The sequence below is a fragment of the Phymastichus coffea genome, unplaced genomic scaffold, assembly GCF_024137745.1.
Source record: "Phymastichus coffea isolate CEN01 unplaced genomic scaffold, Cenicafe_Pcof_1.1 PCOF00087, whole genome shotgun sequence".
Taxonomy (NCBI): Eukaryota; Metazoa; Arthropoda; class Insecta; order Hymenoptera; family Eulophidae; genus Phymastichus; species Phymastichus coffea.
In genome coordinates, this window is record NW_026706898.1 from 223,730 (window position 1) to 242,746 (window position 19,017).

At 43.4% G+C, this 19,017-nt stretch overlaps 2 protein-coding genes across 3 annotated transcripts; one reads left to right on the forward strand and one right to left on the reverse strand.

Annotated features, from left to right (window-relative positions):
- The first annotated feature begins 2,907 nt into the window (after nucleotides 1-2,907).
- LOC131669188 (kinesin-like protein Klp98A) lies at nucleotides 2,908-16,247 on the forward strand. Of its 2 annotated transcripts, XM_058943896.1 has the most exons (17): nucleotides 2,908-3,361; nucleotides 4,514-4,583; nucleotides 6,290-6,403; nucleotides 6,567-6,683; nucleotides 7,017-7,262; nucleotides 7,321-7,493; nucleotides 7,561-7,963; nucleotides 8,319-8,600; nucleotides 8,670-9,083; nucleotides 9,164-9,361; nucleotides 12,192-12,314; nucleotides 12,586-12,687; nucleotides 12,762-12,890; nucleotides 12,964-13,491; nucleotides 13,580-14,146; nucleotides 14,229-14,498; nucleotides 14,569-16,247. In XM_058943896.1, the coding sequence occupies exons 1-17, from the start codon at nucleotides 3,315-3,317 to the stop codon at nucleotides 14,812-14,814; spliced, it is 4,029 nt and encodes a 1,342-aa protein (XP_058799879.1). In that variant the 5' UTR covers nucleotides 2,908-3,314; the 3' UTR covers nucleotides 14,815-16,247. The 2 variants fall into 2 exon arrangements, with proteins under 2 accessions (XP_058799879.1, XP_058799880.1); XM_058943897.1 differs by lacking the exon at nucleotides 12,192-12,314 and having other exon boundaries at nucleotides 2,909-3,361.
- Nucleotides 16,248-16,301: 54 nt separating this feature from the next.
- Nucleotides 16,302-18,907, reverse strand: LOC131669190 (presenilin-1). Its single transcript, XM_058943899.1, has 7 exons — nucleotides 18,451-18,907; nucleotides 18,114-18,364; nucleotides 17,835-18,044; nucleotides 17,534-17,754; nucleotides 17,165-17,449; nucleotides 16,840-17,072; nucleotides 16,302-16,760 (listed from the first exon to the last, which is right to left on the reverse strand). Exons 1-7 carry the CDS (start codon nucleotides 18,589-18,591, stop codon nucleotides 16,605-16,607), a joined length of 1,497 nt encoding a protein of 498 aa, XP_058799882.1. The 5' UTR covers nucleotides 18,592-18,907; the 3' UTR covers nucleotides 16,302-16,604.
- Nucleotides 18,908-19,017: the final 110 nt, after the last annotated feature.

The window sequence follows — 19,017 nt, forward strand, 5'->3', positions numbered from 1 at the left end:
CCATCGGTCCAATAATCATAATTAGTAACCTGTTTATTATAAAACAAGATCCTCGTTGTTTTGTGCAACATAAAAGAAAAAAGTAACAGTAACGCGATAATATTCGTATTAATTTCGAATGCGAGACGGACACATAACGGTAACTACGAATTTAGCCTTTGCGGAAGTGCGCAAATATATTCGCGCACCCCCGCACATTGAGCACTTAGGAAACTCGAGATCCGCATTACGATGAGCTTTATGGTAGCAAACTTGATGACCTTTACTAATCTAGGTTGTGTACGCATGGTATTTGCACGAGAAAGTAAGCGGTCGATATATTACATCATGACGATCGGCCACATGAATCACTTGGCGAATATCGTATGACACTGCTGCACTTCAAGGTTTAACATGTCACTTGTATACGCGCGTATGTGTATGTATGTACTTTAATTAAAAACGATGCACGCGACCCTGTCATCGACACTCTGCTCTCGTTCCATTCTTACACTTATACACCTACGCGCGATATGTGCAGTCAGGTAGTCTGGAATTAACTATTTTTCCGTGGGGATACTTGCATTTGAAAGATCGACTCGTACATCGCTGTTTCAATTATGGTAATAAGCGCTGTTGCTTGCAAAGTGTCAAGTCTCGTTTCAAATAAACATTAGGATTGTGCAAACTCACGTGTCGTCAACTATTGTTTTACGTTAGTTCATTATATTACAATAATAGCGAATTGTCATGCTATGGGTGTAGCAACTAGTTGGTGCTTCTATTTGTGGCTTTCAAACCCTCGTAGATGCCACCGTTGACTATATAATTTCGGAATCGCAATATTTTCTAGGAAACAAGCAGCAACTTCAACATCTTGAAATGAATTTTGACGTATCTCGAGAAACTTTATCGACTCGGCTCTGCTCGAGAGAACAATGACTGTTCAGATCACCTAACCAGCCAATATCCGTAGGTCGGGAAAAATCAGTCAGTCCGTGTCATAATGTGCGTTGCGTAAGTAACGCGAATGACGAGGTCACTTCTTATCGGCCCATTCTCTTTTCATGCTTGACGGCCGAGCAATCAAGATAGGTAAACGTTGTCCTCGACAGCCGACCGTACGAGCATAGCTGCGTTGCCCCTCTGAGCATAAAAAAACTCAGTGCACATCTGTGACAAAGAAAAGACGAATAAGGGCAAAAGCTAACCTGCCACTCTGCCTGATATCGACAAACTCACGGAAATGGTATTCGATCGGCAAAACGTTCAACTCTTCGACAGTTGGAAATTGGATGGTATCGAACGTGAATCGGTAGTCGGCAGCGCGAAGGACAGTAGGTCACGGTGTAGGTATGGAGTTGCGAAATACCAGACGGGAAAAGGTGCAGCACATCCAAGTCGCGTACAACAAAAATTAGCGTGTCCCTCGCGAATCGTCATCGTTGTGTTACCTACCTCGAGTTTCCTCTTTTCTCCCTTCTCAGCCACGGGTTTCGGTGTGAATTTTCCGAATTTGCGGCTGCCGCGCTCGCCGTCCAGTAACGCGACCGCTCTCTCCGATTCTCAAGCCTCTTGCGAAACCTCGTTTTTCGCGGTCAGCAGTCTTTCATTAGCGCGCGCAAACATTTTCCAGCGAACGGCTAATTGTCGTTTTGCTCGGGGACTTTCATAAACATTCGCGCTTTGCGCTGTGATGATCGGCCGACTAATCCAGTTGATTTGCGATTTACAAAAAGAAAAACAACGACTATTCCACGGGTGCATGATCAGCGCAGCTGACCGGTTGCAGCATCGTATGATTTCCAAGTATTTCTCTCCAATTGCACTTTTACTCTGTTGGACCACGCGAGCAAGAGGAAGAGGGAGACGGAGAGGGAGAGGGAAAGGATCTCCACTTTGATCGCGGCCGCCGGCCGCTTTTTCGCGTTAGAGCTAGAGACAGAGAGAAGCTGCACACTGCACAGCACAGAAAAGGGGGCCGTTTACGAAATAAACCATGCTATATAAATATAACGACTAGAGGTTCGCTCCGCGTGGTGCTCGTTCGCTCGCGAATCGACACACTTTCACACGCGCGCCGCCGCCACTATTATTAATTTCAGCCATTACTTCGAATCCCCAGGCTACTTGCACCAAATATACGATTCTGTTCGGCCTCCTTGCGCTCGCATTTCCGTCAATTACGCGATATCCAATAAAGACAAGGCATCAGCTCTCACTTTCTGCTCGAGCGCCATCGTTTATGTAACCTGCCGACACACGCTCATCCAGAAGAAGAGCAGCCGAAACGCGCTGCCACCACGGGCCAGGTTGCACAAAGAAACTTGGCCGTCCTGAGGGTGACAGCCTTTCCTCTCGTTAATGGAAGATGCGAGTGTCGCTCGCGGTCCAGCCACATTACCACCTGTTGCATCATCGACCGACGCGCAAGAGCTTTCCGCGCAAGGTTCCCTTGATTGCCCGCGGAGTCAACGAGGCGACGCTTCCAGTCGCATCATTGCAACGCAGCGCGTTTTCCTCGTTCCGTTGGGCGTCGACGCTGCCGCGTCGAGTCCGACTGCGTCGCTGGCCCTTTCGGCAACTCGAGTCACTTGTTCGCAGCTCGCCAAACAAGTGCAGGCAAGAGCCGTGCTTGCTTTGCGTATTCGATTGCAATCTATAAAAAATGCAAACTTGCAACGCGACGACGTACAGGAAAGCTGCACTTGCGACACTAGTTGCGCAACATGGTGCTTTGCAAAACGCACGAAACGCACGAAACGCACGAGACGCACGTGACGCATGTGACGCGCTGACAAAAAAAGATCATCCATAGCTGCCGTGAATTGGCAATGGGGTCCGGCTGATTCGTGCCCACGCACGACCGATCTAATCGTGCTACGCGTTACGAAGCGCTGTATTCTTTATACGTGTTTCAGCGTACGGTGACCTGGTCTGCGCACAAAGGCTCACGAGACGTAGCAGCTGCCCAAGTGCCTACTCCAGCTGCACGCACGGAGCGCATGCGCAGCAGCGGGACTTTTCCTTTCGACAGTCTCGACCAGGCTGGCCGTCTGACTCCGGCGGTCGCCACCAGCGCGCAGTAGTCGCTCTGCTCGCGACACTCGAGTGTCGTTTCGCGTCGCAGCTCTGGCTAGTGCGTGCAGTGTTCTGCCAAGAGGAGTGTGACAAGTGCGCCGTGACCAGTGTAACATGCCAACTTGGACGAACTGGAGGCCGGGCGTGCACAGCCTGCAGCTGCAGACAGAGGACACTACGACGACGGGCAGGCGGTCAGGACACGCGTCCTAGAACCTCCATTCTTCGCAGCGACCTCCGTGCGGGCCGTCGATATGGCTTCGGTCAAAGTGGCCGTGAGGGTTCGACCCTTCAACAAGAGGTTCGTCTAGCATTACCGAGATGCTTCCACGAGTGGTCCAATCGACCGTTTTGCCCCTTCTCCTTATTTCGCGCGACCAAGCCTGCTCCCTTTTTCCGCGCATACGCAAGCACGTGATAAACGACGTATAACGGCGAGGCTCCCGTGGGTGCACGCAATAGTCCTGACGGATGCCGTTTGGCCTGCTTTGTTTACGTTCTTATCGGTCGTTCGGTTGGCGCTGACAGCGATTCACGTAGGCCGTCTTCGCGCTCGTTTCTCTTTTTTACGCGCGGTTTACGAAGAGCCAATCTCCGAAATCGATTTCCGAGTCGACAATCTATATATCACTAGGCTGTCTTTCGCACGGCTCTTTGACAGCGTCTCGTTAAAACAATATATTTATTGGGCAATAACGTACTGCCGACGTCGTTCGCAGAAGAAGCTAATTACGATTGCAAACCAGACCAATACTTGAACTCATACAAAAGGTCATTCGATGGTTGACTCGAGAGTAGATAGCGAAGATTAAAAAAAATGACCAATAGATAGTGATTCGAGATCGTCGATGCAGTTTTCGCGTGTTGACAAACGGAACATTGTTATGTCGATTAATAATCGGCGAACGGAGTAGCGGAATCTCTCTGTTTTTTCGAGTTTCAATGTATCTTTCCTACGTCAACTGCAACAGTCAAAGTTACACTTGGACTCGTAACAGACTCCTTAGTTATCAGCGCGCGCGAGAGAGAGAGAGAGAGAGAGAGAGAGAGAGACGGAGAGGCGCTACTATGGAATGTAGCGGATGTACAGTCCCTATCGCAATCGGTCATCTTCCAGGAAAAACGATCGACTCGACGTACAAAGCCAAGTCCGTGAAATTTTCACGCACAGGCATTTTCTTCGGGCGTAGCTCACTGCCCGTAGACTTTTCTCGTGTTAACGGGCACCCTTTGGACGCGAGAGTGGATTGGAAGCGCATTTTCATCCGGCTTATCGTCTCTTTTCCTTTGTCTTTCGCCGGGCAGTTCGCGCATAGCGTGCGCACGCGTCCACGCCTTTCTAGCTCGAGAAAAATAATCATTCGCTCGGCAACAAAAAATTTTAAGCCAAACAACCAACTCGCGCGCGTCGCTTCGCGCGCTCGTTGTGCCTGAACCTTGTTTTCCTTTGCAGGGAGCTGGCGATGAACGCGAAGCTCGTCGTTCAAATGGATACCAAGCGAACTCGGATCTTCAATACCAAGGTAATGTATTTGTCCGACTTTGTTAAGCGAATGCCACATTACGGCGCTCCTCGGGAACCGATGAAGCTCGGCCTGGCGTGAGCGACGCACGTTCACGACAAGTGCCAACTATTGCTTGAAATATCGTTAACGAGCTCCTCCGCGTTCGTCAACCCAATGCACAGATCCACGGATGTCCGCAGGCAAGCGTGACGCTCGACCTGCTTCGCTCTTTTTCTTCTTATTCCCTGTTTGTTTTTGCGAACCAAACAGCCACATGCCATTTTTCAAGTGTTCCACCGAACATTACACGCGGAAGACTTTTTGCCCGTGCCCATTGGCCTTGTGTTTGCGCAGGAGTTTGCTCAGGCGGGAGCAAAACGGAGTGCAGGCTTTTGTCGTTTTATCGTCCATCACTCGTCCACTGCGGATATTCGCGGAGCACTTTGGAGAAGAGTAATTCTGAACGACGCGTGCGTCAAGTGGTAATTATTTAAATACTCGGCAGATGTGAAAAGTTAGCAGAGATTCGGCCAACGCTTTTTTCGCGAGTAGATCATTTACGTGGCACGGCGCAGCTGTCGTTCGACATAATAATGTCCCAATGACACGCGTACGATAGCCGTGAACTTGTAATTGTACCGCGTAGATTTGCAATGATCGGTCTTTCGAGATTGAAAGACGAAAAAAACCAAGGAGAAAAAGAAGATCGGTAGACAGCAGATGTGGGCCAACAGAATTCCGTCTCAGGCGTGTGCACTTTGCATCCGATCGATATTTTTGATAGAAGAAAAGCACGTCGTGGGCAGAACAGAACTCTTATACATCACGGTGACACCGACCTATCGATTGAGTCTTAGTGGCAAGAAAAGTCTGCCAAGCTGTAATTAGGAGCGCCGCTTCTTACAATATATTACACGCTCCTCCTCCGCCACGCGTCTGCTAGATTACTTAGCTGCTGCTACTTCTTCTTCCGTTTGCTTGTCTGCCCTTTCTAAATCGACGACGAACACTCGGGCGAACACTGGCGAGACGGAGACGCGCGCCAAATCTCTTTCTTTTTCTTCTTAGCGCGTTCTCGCTATGTCGAGTCTGGCATTCGTTGACTGCGAGTTACGTTCGACCACACCTGATTTTTATAGCGGGCCATTAGCAAGGAAAAGCAATTGCGATTTTGCACACGTGATAAGCTATTTTGCTTTGGAGAAGAAATAACGTTCCTTGCCTTAGAATAATTAGCGAGCTGCGAACGAGAACTGATTGAAAGCTTAGTGAAAGGATTCGTGAATTCATTGTGCTCGCGATAACTGAAGCGAACGAACCGGGAGACAATATGACGACACAATGCCGTTATATTTCCACGTATACTTTTATCCAGTTGCAAATTGCAAGAGCTCGATGAAAGCCGACAAATGGTGACGAACATTGAATATTCATCGATCGCTACGTCGCCTCCTTGAACTCATAAGAAAAGCACATTCACAGACTTCCTTCGCTGAGGAACAAACGTTGCGCGGGCACGATGCATCGCCCATTCGAGCAGGGCGACGTAGCGGATGGGCCTCCTATTATGGCAGCACTGGTAGACTCGTGGCGTCGGAGTACGTGCGTGATTCGGTGACGACGCCCGGCAAAGCTACGAAAGGAACGCGCCGAATGAATGAATCCTTGAAAAATGAATGACGAATGAAGCCTCAATTTTGTTCCGCCGTCTGATTACGTTGCAGACCCCGAGCAGCGCCAACAGGGACGTCGACCGGGAGAAATACAAGGACTTCACCTTCGACCACTCGTACTGGTCGTTCGACGATGCCGACGACAATTACGCCTCGCAGGAAGAGGTAATTTAGATTGCATGCAGACGTTTAGCGGCCGAGCGGCAGAGTTGAACTGGTCTCGCAATTCGATCGGTCGACCTTTCAATTTTAGCACGGCCAACCGAAATCGACTGGACTTTGCGAGCGTCATCGGATGTGACCTGTTTGCTCTTTCTCTCTGTTACAGGTCTTTTACGATCTCGGAACGGAAGTTATAGAAAGTGCCTTTGAGGGATACAATGCCTGCGTGTTCGCTTACGGTCAGACGGGTTCCGGAAAGACTTTTACGATGATGGGTTCGCCTGTGAGTATCTCTCTGCTTCTTACTTCTCTGTACAGCAGCGGCACCTTGGCTAAAGACCGCCTTTATTGAGCTCGCGCGGTTTACGCATTAGGCTTTGCCTGGCAGCCGAGCGAACTTAACTCTCGGTCACGTCCAGTTATGCACAGTTGTAGTTCATAGTCGAGAACGTTCAAAGAAAGCGCACCAAGTTCAGTTCTGTTCAATGATCGCGTACGCGACAGCAACTGAAATTATCGTTTCGAGCTGCCTCTCTGCGCACCAAGTACTTTGGAGGTTCAGTCGACAAGTGCGTAGCGTTCCAGCGAAAAGAAAAAAGACTCTTTGTGAAAGCAGGAATCTCAGGGATTGATACCGCGTATCTGCAAGACTCTCTTCTCGCGAATGGCGGCTGGCAAAGAGGGCGGCGCGTCTTACAGGACGGAAGTGTCCTTCCTGGAGATCCACAACGAGCGTGTGCGAGACTTACTGAGGCCCGATCAAACCATGTCGCATTCGCTCAGGGTCAGGGAGCATCCGAAACGCGGCCCCTACGTACAGGATCTCTCCAGTCATCTAGTCTACGATTATTCGGACATTCAGGTGAGTCGCTGCCGCTCACCGAGAATCCGCCGGACCATGAGACGAAGGCAATTTGCAGGAATGCATGGTGAGGGGAAACACGCACAGAACGACGGCCAGCACAAACATGAACGACGTGAGCAGCAGGAGCCACGCCATCTTCACCATCACCTTCGTGCAGGCTGGCTTCAACGAAAATAACATGCCATCCGAGACCGTCTCGAAGGTGCACCTCGTCGACCTGGCTGGCAGGTCAGTCATCCCTCTCTAGCTTCTAGGGCCTTGACATTGTCAAAGAGAAAACTTGTCGGAATTACAGTGAGCGAGCCAATGCCACCGGGGCCACGGGTCAGCGTCTAAAAGAAGGAGCACACATCAACAAATCCCTGGTGACTCTAGGCTCGGTTATATCGGCCCTCGCCGAGTTCAGCTCTTCCACGGACTCCAACTCATCCAGACGCAGCATCTTTATTCCGTACCGCGACAGCGTTCTCACCTGGCTGCTCAAAGACTCTCTCGGAGGCAATGCCAAGACTATAATGATCGCGGCCATCAGTCCAGCCGATTGCAATTACGGCGAGACATTGAGTACGCTGAGGTACGCGAATCGTGCCAAGAACATCATCAATAAACCGACCATCAACGAGGACCCCAACGTCAAGCTGATCAGAGAGCTGCGAGACGAGATACAGAAGCTCAAGTCGCTCATTGGCAAAGACGTCGTGAGTATTATTTCTGGGGCCTGAACGACCGGGGCAGTCGGCTAATGCCGCGAGGGGGTCAACGGATCACAGCGAGCGACACGAGAAAGAACGGAAAAAGAAACGCGAGCAGCTTTCGTTGGCTTTTTTGCTGCGCGTTGCCGCCCGTGTATATTAATAGATTTCTTTAGACATTGGCTCGGGCTCGGGTTGGGAGTGTTTACCGCACTGTTCGGTGATCGACCAAACGACAAAGGTCTTTTTCTCTTATCCGTGTACACTTGGTCGATCGTCACCCTTCTATTGCCGGTAATTCGAGGCTGCTTACGTGTTTAACCTTCGAACAATGCATCGTTTTCATGAATAATGGCCGCAGAGCATCGAGAAGCCGCAGGTCCTGCTCGCGCAGATCCACGAGAAACAGGAGCAAGAGAAAGTGCTGACGGAGGAATGGGCGGAGAAGTGGCGAGAGACGCAGAAAATCTTGTCGGAGCAACGCGCCCTCGGGCTGCGTAAAAGCGGCGTTGGCGTGGTACTCGATTCGGAGATGCCTCATCTCGTGGGCATTGACGATGACCTACTCAGTACTGGCGTCACGCTCTATCATCTGAAAGAGGGCAAGACACTGGTCGGCACCGAAGAAGCTGCCACCCCGCAGGTACAAGTCCGCGCAGTCTCGCTCCCTCTCGCTCTTTCAACGTCGAATGGCTGGCTTCTTGTTTCCCAGGACATTGTGCTAACAGGAGTTGACGTAGAGCCCGAACACTGCGTGCTAGAGCTGGAGAGTGGTGTCGCGACATTGCACCCGCGGTCGCCCCACTGTTGGATCAACACAGCGCAGCTTGACAAGCCCACGCGTCTGTCGCAAGGTTGCATCATTCTGCTGGGTCGTAACAACATGTTCCGCTACAACGACCCGGCCGAGGCGGCCAAGTTGCGCAAAGAGGGTGGCCTCGGTAACGGCAACCTCCAGTCAGCTGTGGTCAATCTATCGAGGCTGTCGCTGCTCAGTTGGAGCGTCTCGGATTTGCACGCGTCGAGCTCCAGCGACAACCTGTTGAACTCAAGCGAAGACCTGGGAGCCCTCGAGGAACTCGAGCAGCAGAAAGCAGCCCTCATCAAGGAAAAGGAGGACTTTAAGGTGCGTTCTCGAGTCGTCGAATCGAGTCAATAGGAAGTCTTGTTTTCACGAGAGTGCAATGTTTTTACTATCGATGACAGCGAGAACAAGAGGAACGAGAAGAACGGTGGACAGCCAGGCGCGAGGCTTTGAAGGAGGCGCAGCGCGAGCTGGAAAGGGAGTGGGGTGCGCAGTGGCGCGAGTGGGCCGAGGGCATTGCCGCCTTGGAGCGCAGGCAACGCGAGCTGCGTCAACGCCGCCAGCTGCTCGAGCAAGAGCGCCGTGACGAGATGACCCAAGTAAGTGATGACATGGACCCGTCGACAACCGCTCCGCATTTAGGCCTTATCTCGGTCAAGCTCAAGCACCAGTTTTACCTGATCCTCGTCGCACTTGCCGTACTCATCTGTCTCTCCGGCAATATCATCATCTACTCGCACGTTTGCCCCCTTGACATGTGACCGAACCCCCGCCCCCCCTGGCCACTCGTCGCGTTATATACTCGTTTGCCTTTATTTTCTTTCACTCGATGGCTCCTCTAATGACTGTGACTACTTTGGACTGATTCGTCGCAAGTTTTTACTAACTTTATCAAGCTTTCCTTCAACGTTCTCAATAACTCAACGATTTTCAAAGACATTTTTAACTCTGATACCGAAAGACTAAATTTATCGTGGTTACTAAAGCAGTCTATTATTGTGCATAAAAATCTATGTACCGAGAAATTAAAGTTCTCCCAATTGGTCATCGCGCAAATTCCATTTTTCCAAAAGTTTTCTTGCAACTGTAAATATCCTCATAAGCATGCGTTCAAATTGTTCATAATTTTTGATCCACCAATATTCTACAAACTCTTGGTCATTTTTTGAAAGGAAAATGTTGCTGAGAATTGAAATACGAATAACTTGTTGTAACAGTTGTTTTCGATTTACAGAAATTCGTACAAAATTACCCCCTAATCGAGGTTTTAGCTAAGGCAAATTGTTGATATGTATATCGAATGATTACGCATTTAACAAGTTCACGACAGACTTGAGTACTGTGCTGTAATACAGTATCACTAATGAGTATTAGATGCTTGATTGTAAGAGAATAACGGGAATAACTACGATGTAGGCATTGAACTTGTTTTAATGTGCAATAGAGTTTAATACATAGATCATTTTAACGTTACTAGGGCTTTTCGTTATTTAATATGAAAGCCGTAAAGTATTTTTATAATGTTTAAGAGTACAATGCGATCAGTTTTGTACTTTTGAGAGATACAGTTTATTTTTGTCTAGTGGTAATAGTATTTTTGATTAGCTAGTAATAACGATGTGCCTCTAACTGCCATTATAACGCGTGTTTGAGTTAAGACGATGGTACTGCCGGACCTTACATGAGAGAGAGAGAGAGAGAGAGAGAGAGAGAGAGAGAGAGAGAGAGAGAGAGAGAGAGAGAGAGAGAGAGAGAGAGAGAGAGAGAGAGAGAAACGTCTTATTATTCCAAGAAATGTGAATAAGACAACAAGCAAGTTGACTGTGTATCAATTTTAAAAAAGAAATACGACGTGTAAATATAATAGTTACATACGCATCTTGTATTAAAATGTTCGTGGGTTTTGTTATGCGAACAAAAGGAAATTTATTGTTATGATTAATATTATATCTTTACACGCAAACATATTGAAAACACAATATATACAAGTATACTGTTGATTAATAAATTTTTTCCTATAAACATTGGTCTTGGTTGAACATTTCTAATTTTTCTTTCTCAATAATATCCGCTCGCCATTTTTTCATCATTTTTCTTCAATTTTTCCGTAGTACCTAACCCTGTAATAGTTAAATTAGAAGAACGTAAGATTCACCTGTTTACTGGCTGAATAATCTTAAATAAATTTTCATTTTGGCTATGAAGCCAATAAATAGTTTGTGTTGTAAAATTTAGGAGCAAACAAAATTTTTTTGACAGAGCATGAAGTTTGTAAAATCAAGGTAAGATATACAATAGATTTGTACATGCGCATAGTAATTTTATAATAATTAGCCATTAAAACATTAATCTGTCTGTGTAAAATTATTTAGTCGGTAACAGATGACTTACTTGCATCTCTTTCTTTGCCGATAACTATTTTTGTTCCATTGTTTTTTTAATTTGAAATCATTGATGCTCATTGACTGGTCTACGACTTGAATAGCTTACAATCAAGCTAATACGCACATTATTATTTGTAACTAACGCGACGTTAATTTATGTTAACAAACTCCAATAACTTTCAATTAACTTGCTTTAGCAATTGATCACAAATATACTGTGAATTTTTGTTTTCTCTCATGCTCTATCATTCTCTCTGGTGAATAAAATCCTCGTGTGGGATGTGACATGGATTGCGACAATGTAACATCATTATTTTTGGCAATGTATAAAAAATGAAAATTGTAACCTTTATGACTGAACAACTATTATAAAACAAAAAAAATGAAAATGAAAATGAAAGGGATACGATGGCGAGACGTCCAGCGCTCTAGCGCAAGTCTTGCAGGTAAGGCGCAAAGCTAAGCGACATCTTTGTAAAGCTTTATTTTTCTTCATTTTTTTGTTCAGATATAATTTCACATGAAATATCTCTCCGACACTGATTGGCACTTGGTTATTCGCAAGGAGCACTGCATGGAGAAAAGTTTTCTTCACTCGACAATACATTTTTTTTAACGACATTAGTTGAAAAAAATATAGCCTCATGAAAACTAATTTCTCCGTGTTAAACGCACTTAAAGTAGCATGTTAACTGTCGCTTCGTATGATATATCATTTCATGTATGCTTGTAATGAATCATTTTGTTATAATTCTCACTGTTCGTGATATTAAACAGTGACCTTTGACCAACAACAGTGAATAGTAGAAATATTGTTATTTTATACACATCGACACACCTTAAGAATGATAAACATCATATTATTGTTTTATCCAAAAAAAATTAAAATGCACTACGTACATGTTATGGTTATTAATTTGCCATCGATGCCTTCATTTGCTGGGCGTTAATTATACTTCTCATTCGTCATTAATTTCTTCAAGTTCTCTTTTTACTTTGATTTTATTACGTATTTTATTATTTGGGTGTGTGTGTGTGTGGCTAGGTAGAAAGTTTGTGTAGGGAAGTCGCCTCTCTTCGTACCACTCTGCAATCCAAGCATCGTCAGTACCAAGAGTTCATGAATGCACAAAACCGCTCGCAGAGCCAACAACGGACATCAGAACAGGTAATGAATGGTTCTGTTTTAATGCGCCAAAATAGAAACGGATCAGCAAATAACAAATCAGAAAAGCTTCGGCAAAACTTCTTTCACGTGACTAGTCTGAGAATAACACGAAGTATAAATCTTAAGGAGTAATTTATAATGTTTTTCGAAGAGCTGTCCTATCATCATGCTCACGCTTAAAAAATTCACGCGAACGCACTATTCCTAACAATAATTTTAGTTGACTCGCGTGTCGCGATATCACTTCTAAAGGGATCCTTTTATTTTCCAGACTGATGAAGGAGCTGCAAGTGATGGTAGCTTGCCCGAGTCTTGGTCGAGTCTAAACGATGATAAATCAGCCAACGCCACAAAAAAGTTTGCTAACTACAGCGTAAGTTACCTTTTCAACCAAACATCAATTTTGCAAAGAAACGAATGATGACACTTTGGTTTTCGAAATATTAGAAAGAACTTGCGGAGCTTGAGCAGGAACTCCGGAAGAAAATAAGAACGCTGAACGAGCACCAAAGTAGGATCGACAAAATGGATGAAGAATTGTCGGAGCTTGGCGAAAGACAACAGGAAATCAGCAATGTGAGTGTCACTTCCAAGTCACGCACAGCTTTCTAATGCCCCCAAGTTCAATAAATATTTCTTTGAATATTAGTTGCAACTGGAAGGCCTGACCGACAAAAAGATCTTTTTAGCAGCGCGTTCACAAGAGCAATTGGACGAAATCCTCCGACGCAAGCGTAGCCTGTCTCTGAATCTCAGACGCGCGCTACCAGCATCTCCGGACGCGCATTCGACGAGCAGCGACGAGATGCTTTCCAGCATGGACCAGTTGCCGAACGGTCTTGAGGACGATGAGAATTACAACCGGAAGCGTAAACTCGCCGCTGCTTTGAACCTCATGTATCCTGATCTCTCAAATTCCATCGACACCGCAGAAAGTGGCCTAGACACTTTTCACACCGCGGCCGCAGACTCGCCACCGGATCAGTTTCTTAGTGCCGAGCTCGAGTGTAAGGGTAGGAAGGAGGAAAAGGAGTCTGCTGATGTCAAAGATAACAACGAGGATAATGACAATAATTTAGTTTTTAAAACATCCACTGATGAAATTAAAGAATTTAAGAGAACCTCCGAATCCAAGTTTGACGGAGTCGACGCTGATTCTGCCGGAAACACAACAGAGGTTCTTTGATATTTTTCATTATTTTTCATTCGAACGAGAGCTTTCATAATCAGACGAGAGTATTGATCATTTTAATGTTTCCTTGCAGACCAATTCATCTTCATCCGCCCCTATGGAAAATCACGTGAACGACTCGGCGATAGACACCGACAACTCTCAGCTTCACTCCGAGGAATCAGTGCTGAAAAGCAGCCAGACAATGAAAAGACTCAATCAGAAGATTGCTCGGCAGCGAATGCTCGTGATGAAGTGCCTGGAAGCGAGTCCACCGTCTAAAGACGAGCTTAATCGACAAATCGCTGCCTTGCAAGATCTGCAGCGTCAACAGATCGAACTCGAGGTATTGCTTCTCGAACGAGAGCGCAATTGTAGTAGCCAAATAGGGGACGACTCATCATCGACCATATTGAACGACAGCTGCGAAAGACTGCCGAGAGACCTATTAGCAGAACAGTGCAGTGATGAAAAAGGAAGAGACGCGACGACAGAACAAAACCAGTCGTTCTGCAACAGCACAAATAATTTATCAAATTTCATGCCGAGGTCGTATGTCAGGTCGAGATCGTCGAACGACGACGAAGGCAATCAACACTCTCGTCGAGGCTGCGTCGCCAGAGTACCGCAGATCAGGGGCTACTCCTCTGTGTATCTTACGGTAAGAGTGATCATCGCTCAAGTTCAATTGAAAAATCAACGGTAAACACAACTAATAACTAATACACTTGTCACTGTTACAGAGTCAAAACCGAGGCGACCGTTTGACGAGCCCGTACGCTCTCACGATAACGCGTTCGCTGCCGTCACTCATATCCAATGAGAACGACGCTGACAGCATCGTTAATTTGATCATCAGCGTGCCGTCATACGTGATTCGCGGTGCCGGAACCTCCAGTCATTATGAATACGAAGTGCGCGTCGTCGCGGCCGATGACAGCTGGACTCTTTTACGCCGTTACAGGAGGTTTAGAGAGCTCTACGTTTCGATGCGACAGAAATATGCTAACAAGGTAAAAGACATACATGCTTTAACTTCGCTGATTTCGTGTGAACAAAAAATTATAAATACGTTTGTTCTAGGTATCAGGTATTCGTTTTCCTCCAAGGCAGGTGTTCGCCAGGTACGAAGTGGTTGCGCGTCAGCGTCGAAAACGCCTCGAGGAATATTTACGTCGTTTAATACAAGTGTGCTCCGAACTGCCTAGCTGCGAGCCTTTGTACAAATTTAAGGGCAATTTAAACCAAATCGACAAGCAATCGCTGCTAGAGTTTAGCTCGTTCTTCCGGCGTGGCACTTTCGAAAGCAGCAAATATGGTACTAGTTAAACTCGTCGATGATTCGCATGAACATTTAGTGCGCGATATTTATATTACCTTTCAAATTTTTTTATAATTGACACCCTTAGTACGTTTTGAGGTGCAATTATTTTTTACAACGTGTTACGTAAGCATTAATGAAAGTGCAAATTTGAAAGAGGACTGTTGCGAATAGTATATTACATACCAAAGGTGATAAGTTAATGAACAAAGAACTACTTGTCTTTGCAGTTCTGATGGATTTACATAGATAATTTTAAATTTACTTACTACAAGATGACGAAAAAAAAGAGATACATTTATGGAAAATTGTTATTATTGATACTAAAATTCCATTAGTTATATATTAGTGAATTCATTGAACAGCACTAGTAATGATAAGAGTGAAATTAGAATGGTACATCGACAGCTTATAAGCGCAATAAGGTTTTCACGAAAAGAAATAAGTACAACATTTATTTTTTTCTTCCAAAATAATGCTTACGTAAAGGTATGATACCTTTTAAATACATATTTATGATTGATAGCAAATGCCTAGAGAGATTAATGTTCAGAACAATTATTCAGTTATGTGTTTTTTAAGTATTACTATGGGAAGATTTATTCGTAAAGAATATGAAATGTTGCTATTAAATTTATATCCATTTTACGAAGAAAAATTTTTAATATACAGTCAAGCGTTTGAGAAAATGTCAATTTATTTGTTTCGAATAAGACGTTAATTTGTTCAGAAGACGCTTATGAAAGTATTCAGTTAACTTAAAAGATATTTGCAGCAATATCGATACTGGGCATATAATTGAATGAATCTGTCAGTCATGATTCTTTAAATATTACAGTAATAACGATCTACGGGAAATATTAATGATAATCAAAGAAAAATGTTTTCCGCAGTAATACATTCATATCCCAAAAGCATAATCACGGAAAGGCTTATTTTCTCTAAAAATCTATAGAGAATTCACAAGCAGCTACCGCTTTGCGTATTTTGCAAAGCAGTATCGTGCTTTGCTAAAGCATTACATATATAGGCAAGAATATAGAGTACTAATTTGAGCTACAAATATTATATTCTTATGGCTGTGTAAATGTACTCTAAATTACCTAGCATTGTCGGCATTTTTATGTAATCATTTCAACAAAACAGCGGACTGAGATTTCGGCAGGTTACATTTTTTATGAAGCTATCTTCTTCAAATTCCAAAATTAATTTCAGATTAAAATTATTTTTATCATTTTAATTATTATAGTTTTGTTAAGAGTTATTAGTTGTTGTCGCACCGCCTGTTAATGGATAATTTTAAGAATGAATAATCCGAACAAGTTTTACCTCATTTAGTGTGCATTATCGCGTGAGGTACTTCGTAAATGCTTTTTTATATGAAATGAAAACAGATGAAATAATTTCTGTAAACTATGATATAGAATAAACTGTTAAAATATAATATGTAATTTTTTAATCTTACATAATCAACTTACTCTCTCATTATAAGAAAAAGTGTCTACAACCAACATTTATTCAAATTTAGGTTTTACAAAGATTTTTGAAAGTATTTTGTCATATTTTCAGACAATATTTTAAAAATCTAGAATTGATGTTACATATTTCGTGATGGAAAAAACAGTCTTTTCATTACGTTTAATAGAACAAAATCCTTTGGTGCTTCTAAATTTAGAGAACTTCTATTGTAATATGTAGTCAATTATTCATTACTATAAGTCTTTTAAATACTTCATGTCAATTTCCATACATGTTCAATTAATAAATAAAAATACTAGTGTATTATATGAAGAAAACATTAAATGAATGCTTGTTTACTAGCAAGAGTATCTACAAATGGAGCAACAATACAACGGGTTGTAAAGTAAAATATCAAGCCAAATGCTATTGAAATAGGTAAGGCTGGTAGAGCTTTTTTAAAGATCGCAAGTAACAACAATGTCAAACATAATCCCTGAAAAATATTTTTTGATTAGTTATATTAAAAACTGAATTTCAAAAGTAAAGGATGAACGAGCTATTTGATTACTCACAATCAAAATCGCAACGAAGCAAGCGAATGTAGTGTTCCAATCACCATAACTCGACGCTTTTCCCACGAGAACACCATAAAAAATAAAATCACCCAATCCGAGTTTGATACCTCTTTCTTCTTGTATCGTCATTGATTGATCAGTCATCCGTGATGAATCAAATTCAACTGTACCTCGTGGAGGGCCCTGTGCATTTTCTCTGACTTCTCGAACTCGACGCGCACTTCGATCAGCTGAAAATAATTACAGCGATATTGCAACTACACTTTCACGCACGTATCAATTTATTAAAAAAATGTGAACTAATAGAAAATTATAATGATACCGTTTGATTCCACCCATTCTCTAGTGAACCCACCATCTTCTGTATCACTGGTTACAGAATTATTTTGATTGGTTGGGATTCTAGCCGGTGATGAAATACTTTCACCTGCAGTACCGTCGTTGCTCGTCATTGTTGCTGCCGCTACATATCCAGTAAAACTCATTGTAAAAGCATACATCACGGTAGAGGAATAGATCAATGCAGGAAAAATTGACTCATTTCTCTCCTGTGCAGTTTCCACTAGTATTCTTAATGGGCCTTTTGGTGTTAATACAGCAATCAAATCTATATTTGAGAGTAAAGACCAATAATCAGATGTTTAGTAAGTGTACTAATTTGAATAAAATAGTAGAAATATAATTTGCTTACCCCAAATACTGATTACTGCCAAAACAGACCATGCAGTCCACTCTGGTAAATATTTGATGAATACAAGAGCCATTAAAGAAGCTATAAATATGAGGTATGCTTGCTGCAAAGGTAATGGGCCTTGCCAGTGAATGCACACCATGCCAACAACACCAAAATTCCATAGACCAATAGCTAGTGATATAACATCCAGTGGTATGTTGTAAGCTTTAAATACCTCTCTAAAAATTATTATTCATATTTAGAATAATTTTATTTAGTATGAACAAAAAACTTTTATTATTTCATTTATTACACTTACTCGCAGTATAATGATGAGAACAAAAATAGTAATATCAAAGAACTAGCTATTAACCAGCAATGGATGGTTTTATAAAATTTATATTTATAAAGAACTATCAATATCACAGTCATAACAACGACAACCGCCATTAATATCATTGAATTGGCTAAAGCCTGCCAAGCTTTGGTACCTGCATTCAATGTTTCTTCATGGAATGGTGTATAAACTCTAAATGACAATATTTTATTATTACTTAGTATCATTAAAGAATCTAAGAAATATGTATAAATTACTTACAAATAAGTTCCTGGTTGAGTATAAAAATTAATAGATCTGATTGTTGTTACAACAACTAACATACACAGGGAAACAGGAACGAACAATTTTATAACATGAGAAGCTCCATATTTCAGCTCTTCTTCCATTTCATCAAATTCAGCATTAGGATCTGCTGAATGTCTTGGCGGATTCGGCCCTGGTGGTTGTTGCTCACTTCTTGTTCTACCACTTCCATCTTCGATATGAACTTCAGGGACTCCATTTTCTAGCTGTGGCAAGTTTTGAAAAAATATTTACTGATTAGGTTGTATGATTATTTTTCGAAAAATTACATCAGTATTAAAACACTAATTACCTCGATGCTGCTTGTCGCTTTTGGAACAACCTTTTTTCGTTTTGTTGCTAGAGATGCACTGCTGGTGCGAGTCTCAGCTGCAACGTGAGCGTCCATCAGGCCGGTATATTCGTCAGCACAGTCGTATTCGCTTTCAGACATTCATCAAATTGTGAGTAGCTTATAATCGATTAAATGACAATCAGCTTTTTTATGGCAAGCATAAGTAGTAGTCAAGTCACCACACCAAAGCTTCCCACTTGAACTAGCTAACGTTAGTCTTATCAGTATCACAAACAGTAGAGCATTCCAAACAAGAAACTTTCAACTACGATTTTGTTGTTGTCATTCTCAATAAGATGAAAACACCAATAAACAATTACAAAATTTCTTTCTTGAACAAAGTCCACTATGATTCACTTGGACTTCATTTTCTTTTACTCGATTACTCGTTGCCCAAACGCTTAGTGCTACATACCAATATCCACCAGCACTAGCTGCATAATGGCCAGCTGTAAACTCGTAGCCACGTTACGGCATCATCTGGAACTACGAAAGTATTTAGATTCTATTTTACCACTCCGGCTA

What these genes read in the sequence shown, in the direction of transcription:
- LOC131669190 (XM_058943899.1), bottom strand. Translation starts at nt 18,591, where the DNA reads ATGTCTGAAAGCGAATACGACTGTGCTGACGAATATACCGGCCTGATG. An exon ending in AAGCGACAAGCAGCATCGAG is followed by an intron (nt 18,365 to 18,450) that starts GTAATTAGTGTT and finishes AACTTGCCACAG; the next exon opens with CTAGAAAATGGAGTCCCTGA. An exon ending in ACTCAACCAGGAACTTATTT is followed by an intron (nt 18,045 to 18,113) that starts GTAAGTAATTTA and finishes ATTGTCATTTAG; the next exon opens with AGTTTATACACCATTCCATG.
- LOC131669188 (XM_058943896.1), top strand. Translation starts at nt 3,315, where the DNA reads ATGGCTTCGGTCAAAGTGGCCGTGAGGGTTCGACCCTTCAACAAGAG. An exon ending in ATTACGCCTCGCAGGAAGAG is followed by an intron (nt 6,404 to 6,566) that starts GTAATTTAGATT and finishes TCTCTGTTACAG; the next exon opens with GTCTTTTACGATCTCGGAAC. An exon ending in GACAGAAATATGCTAACAAG is followed by an intron (nt 14,499 to 14,568) that starts GTAAAAGACATA and finishes CGTTTGTTCTAG; the next exon opens with GTATCAGGTATTCGTTTTCC.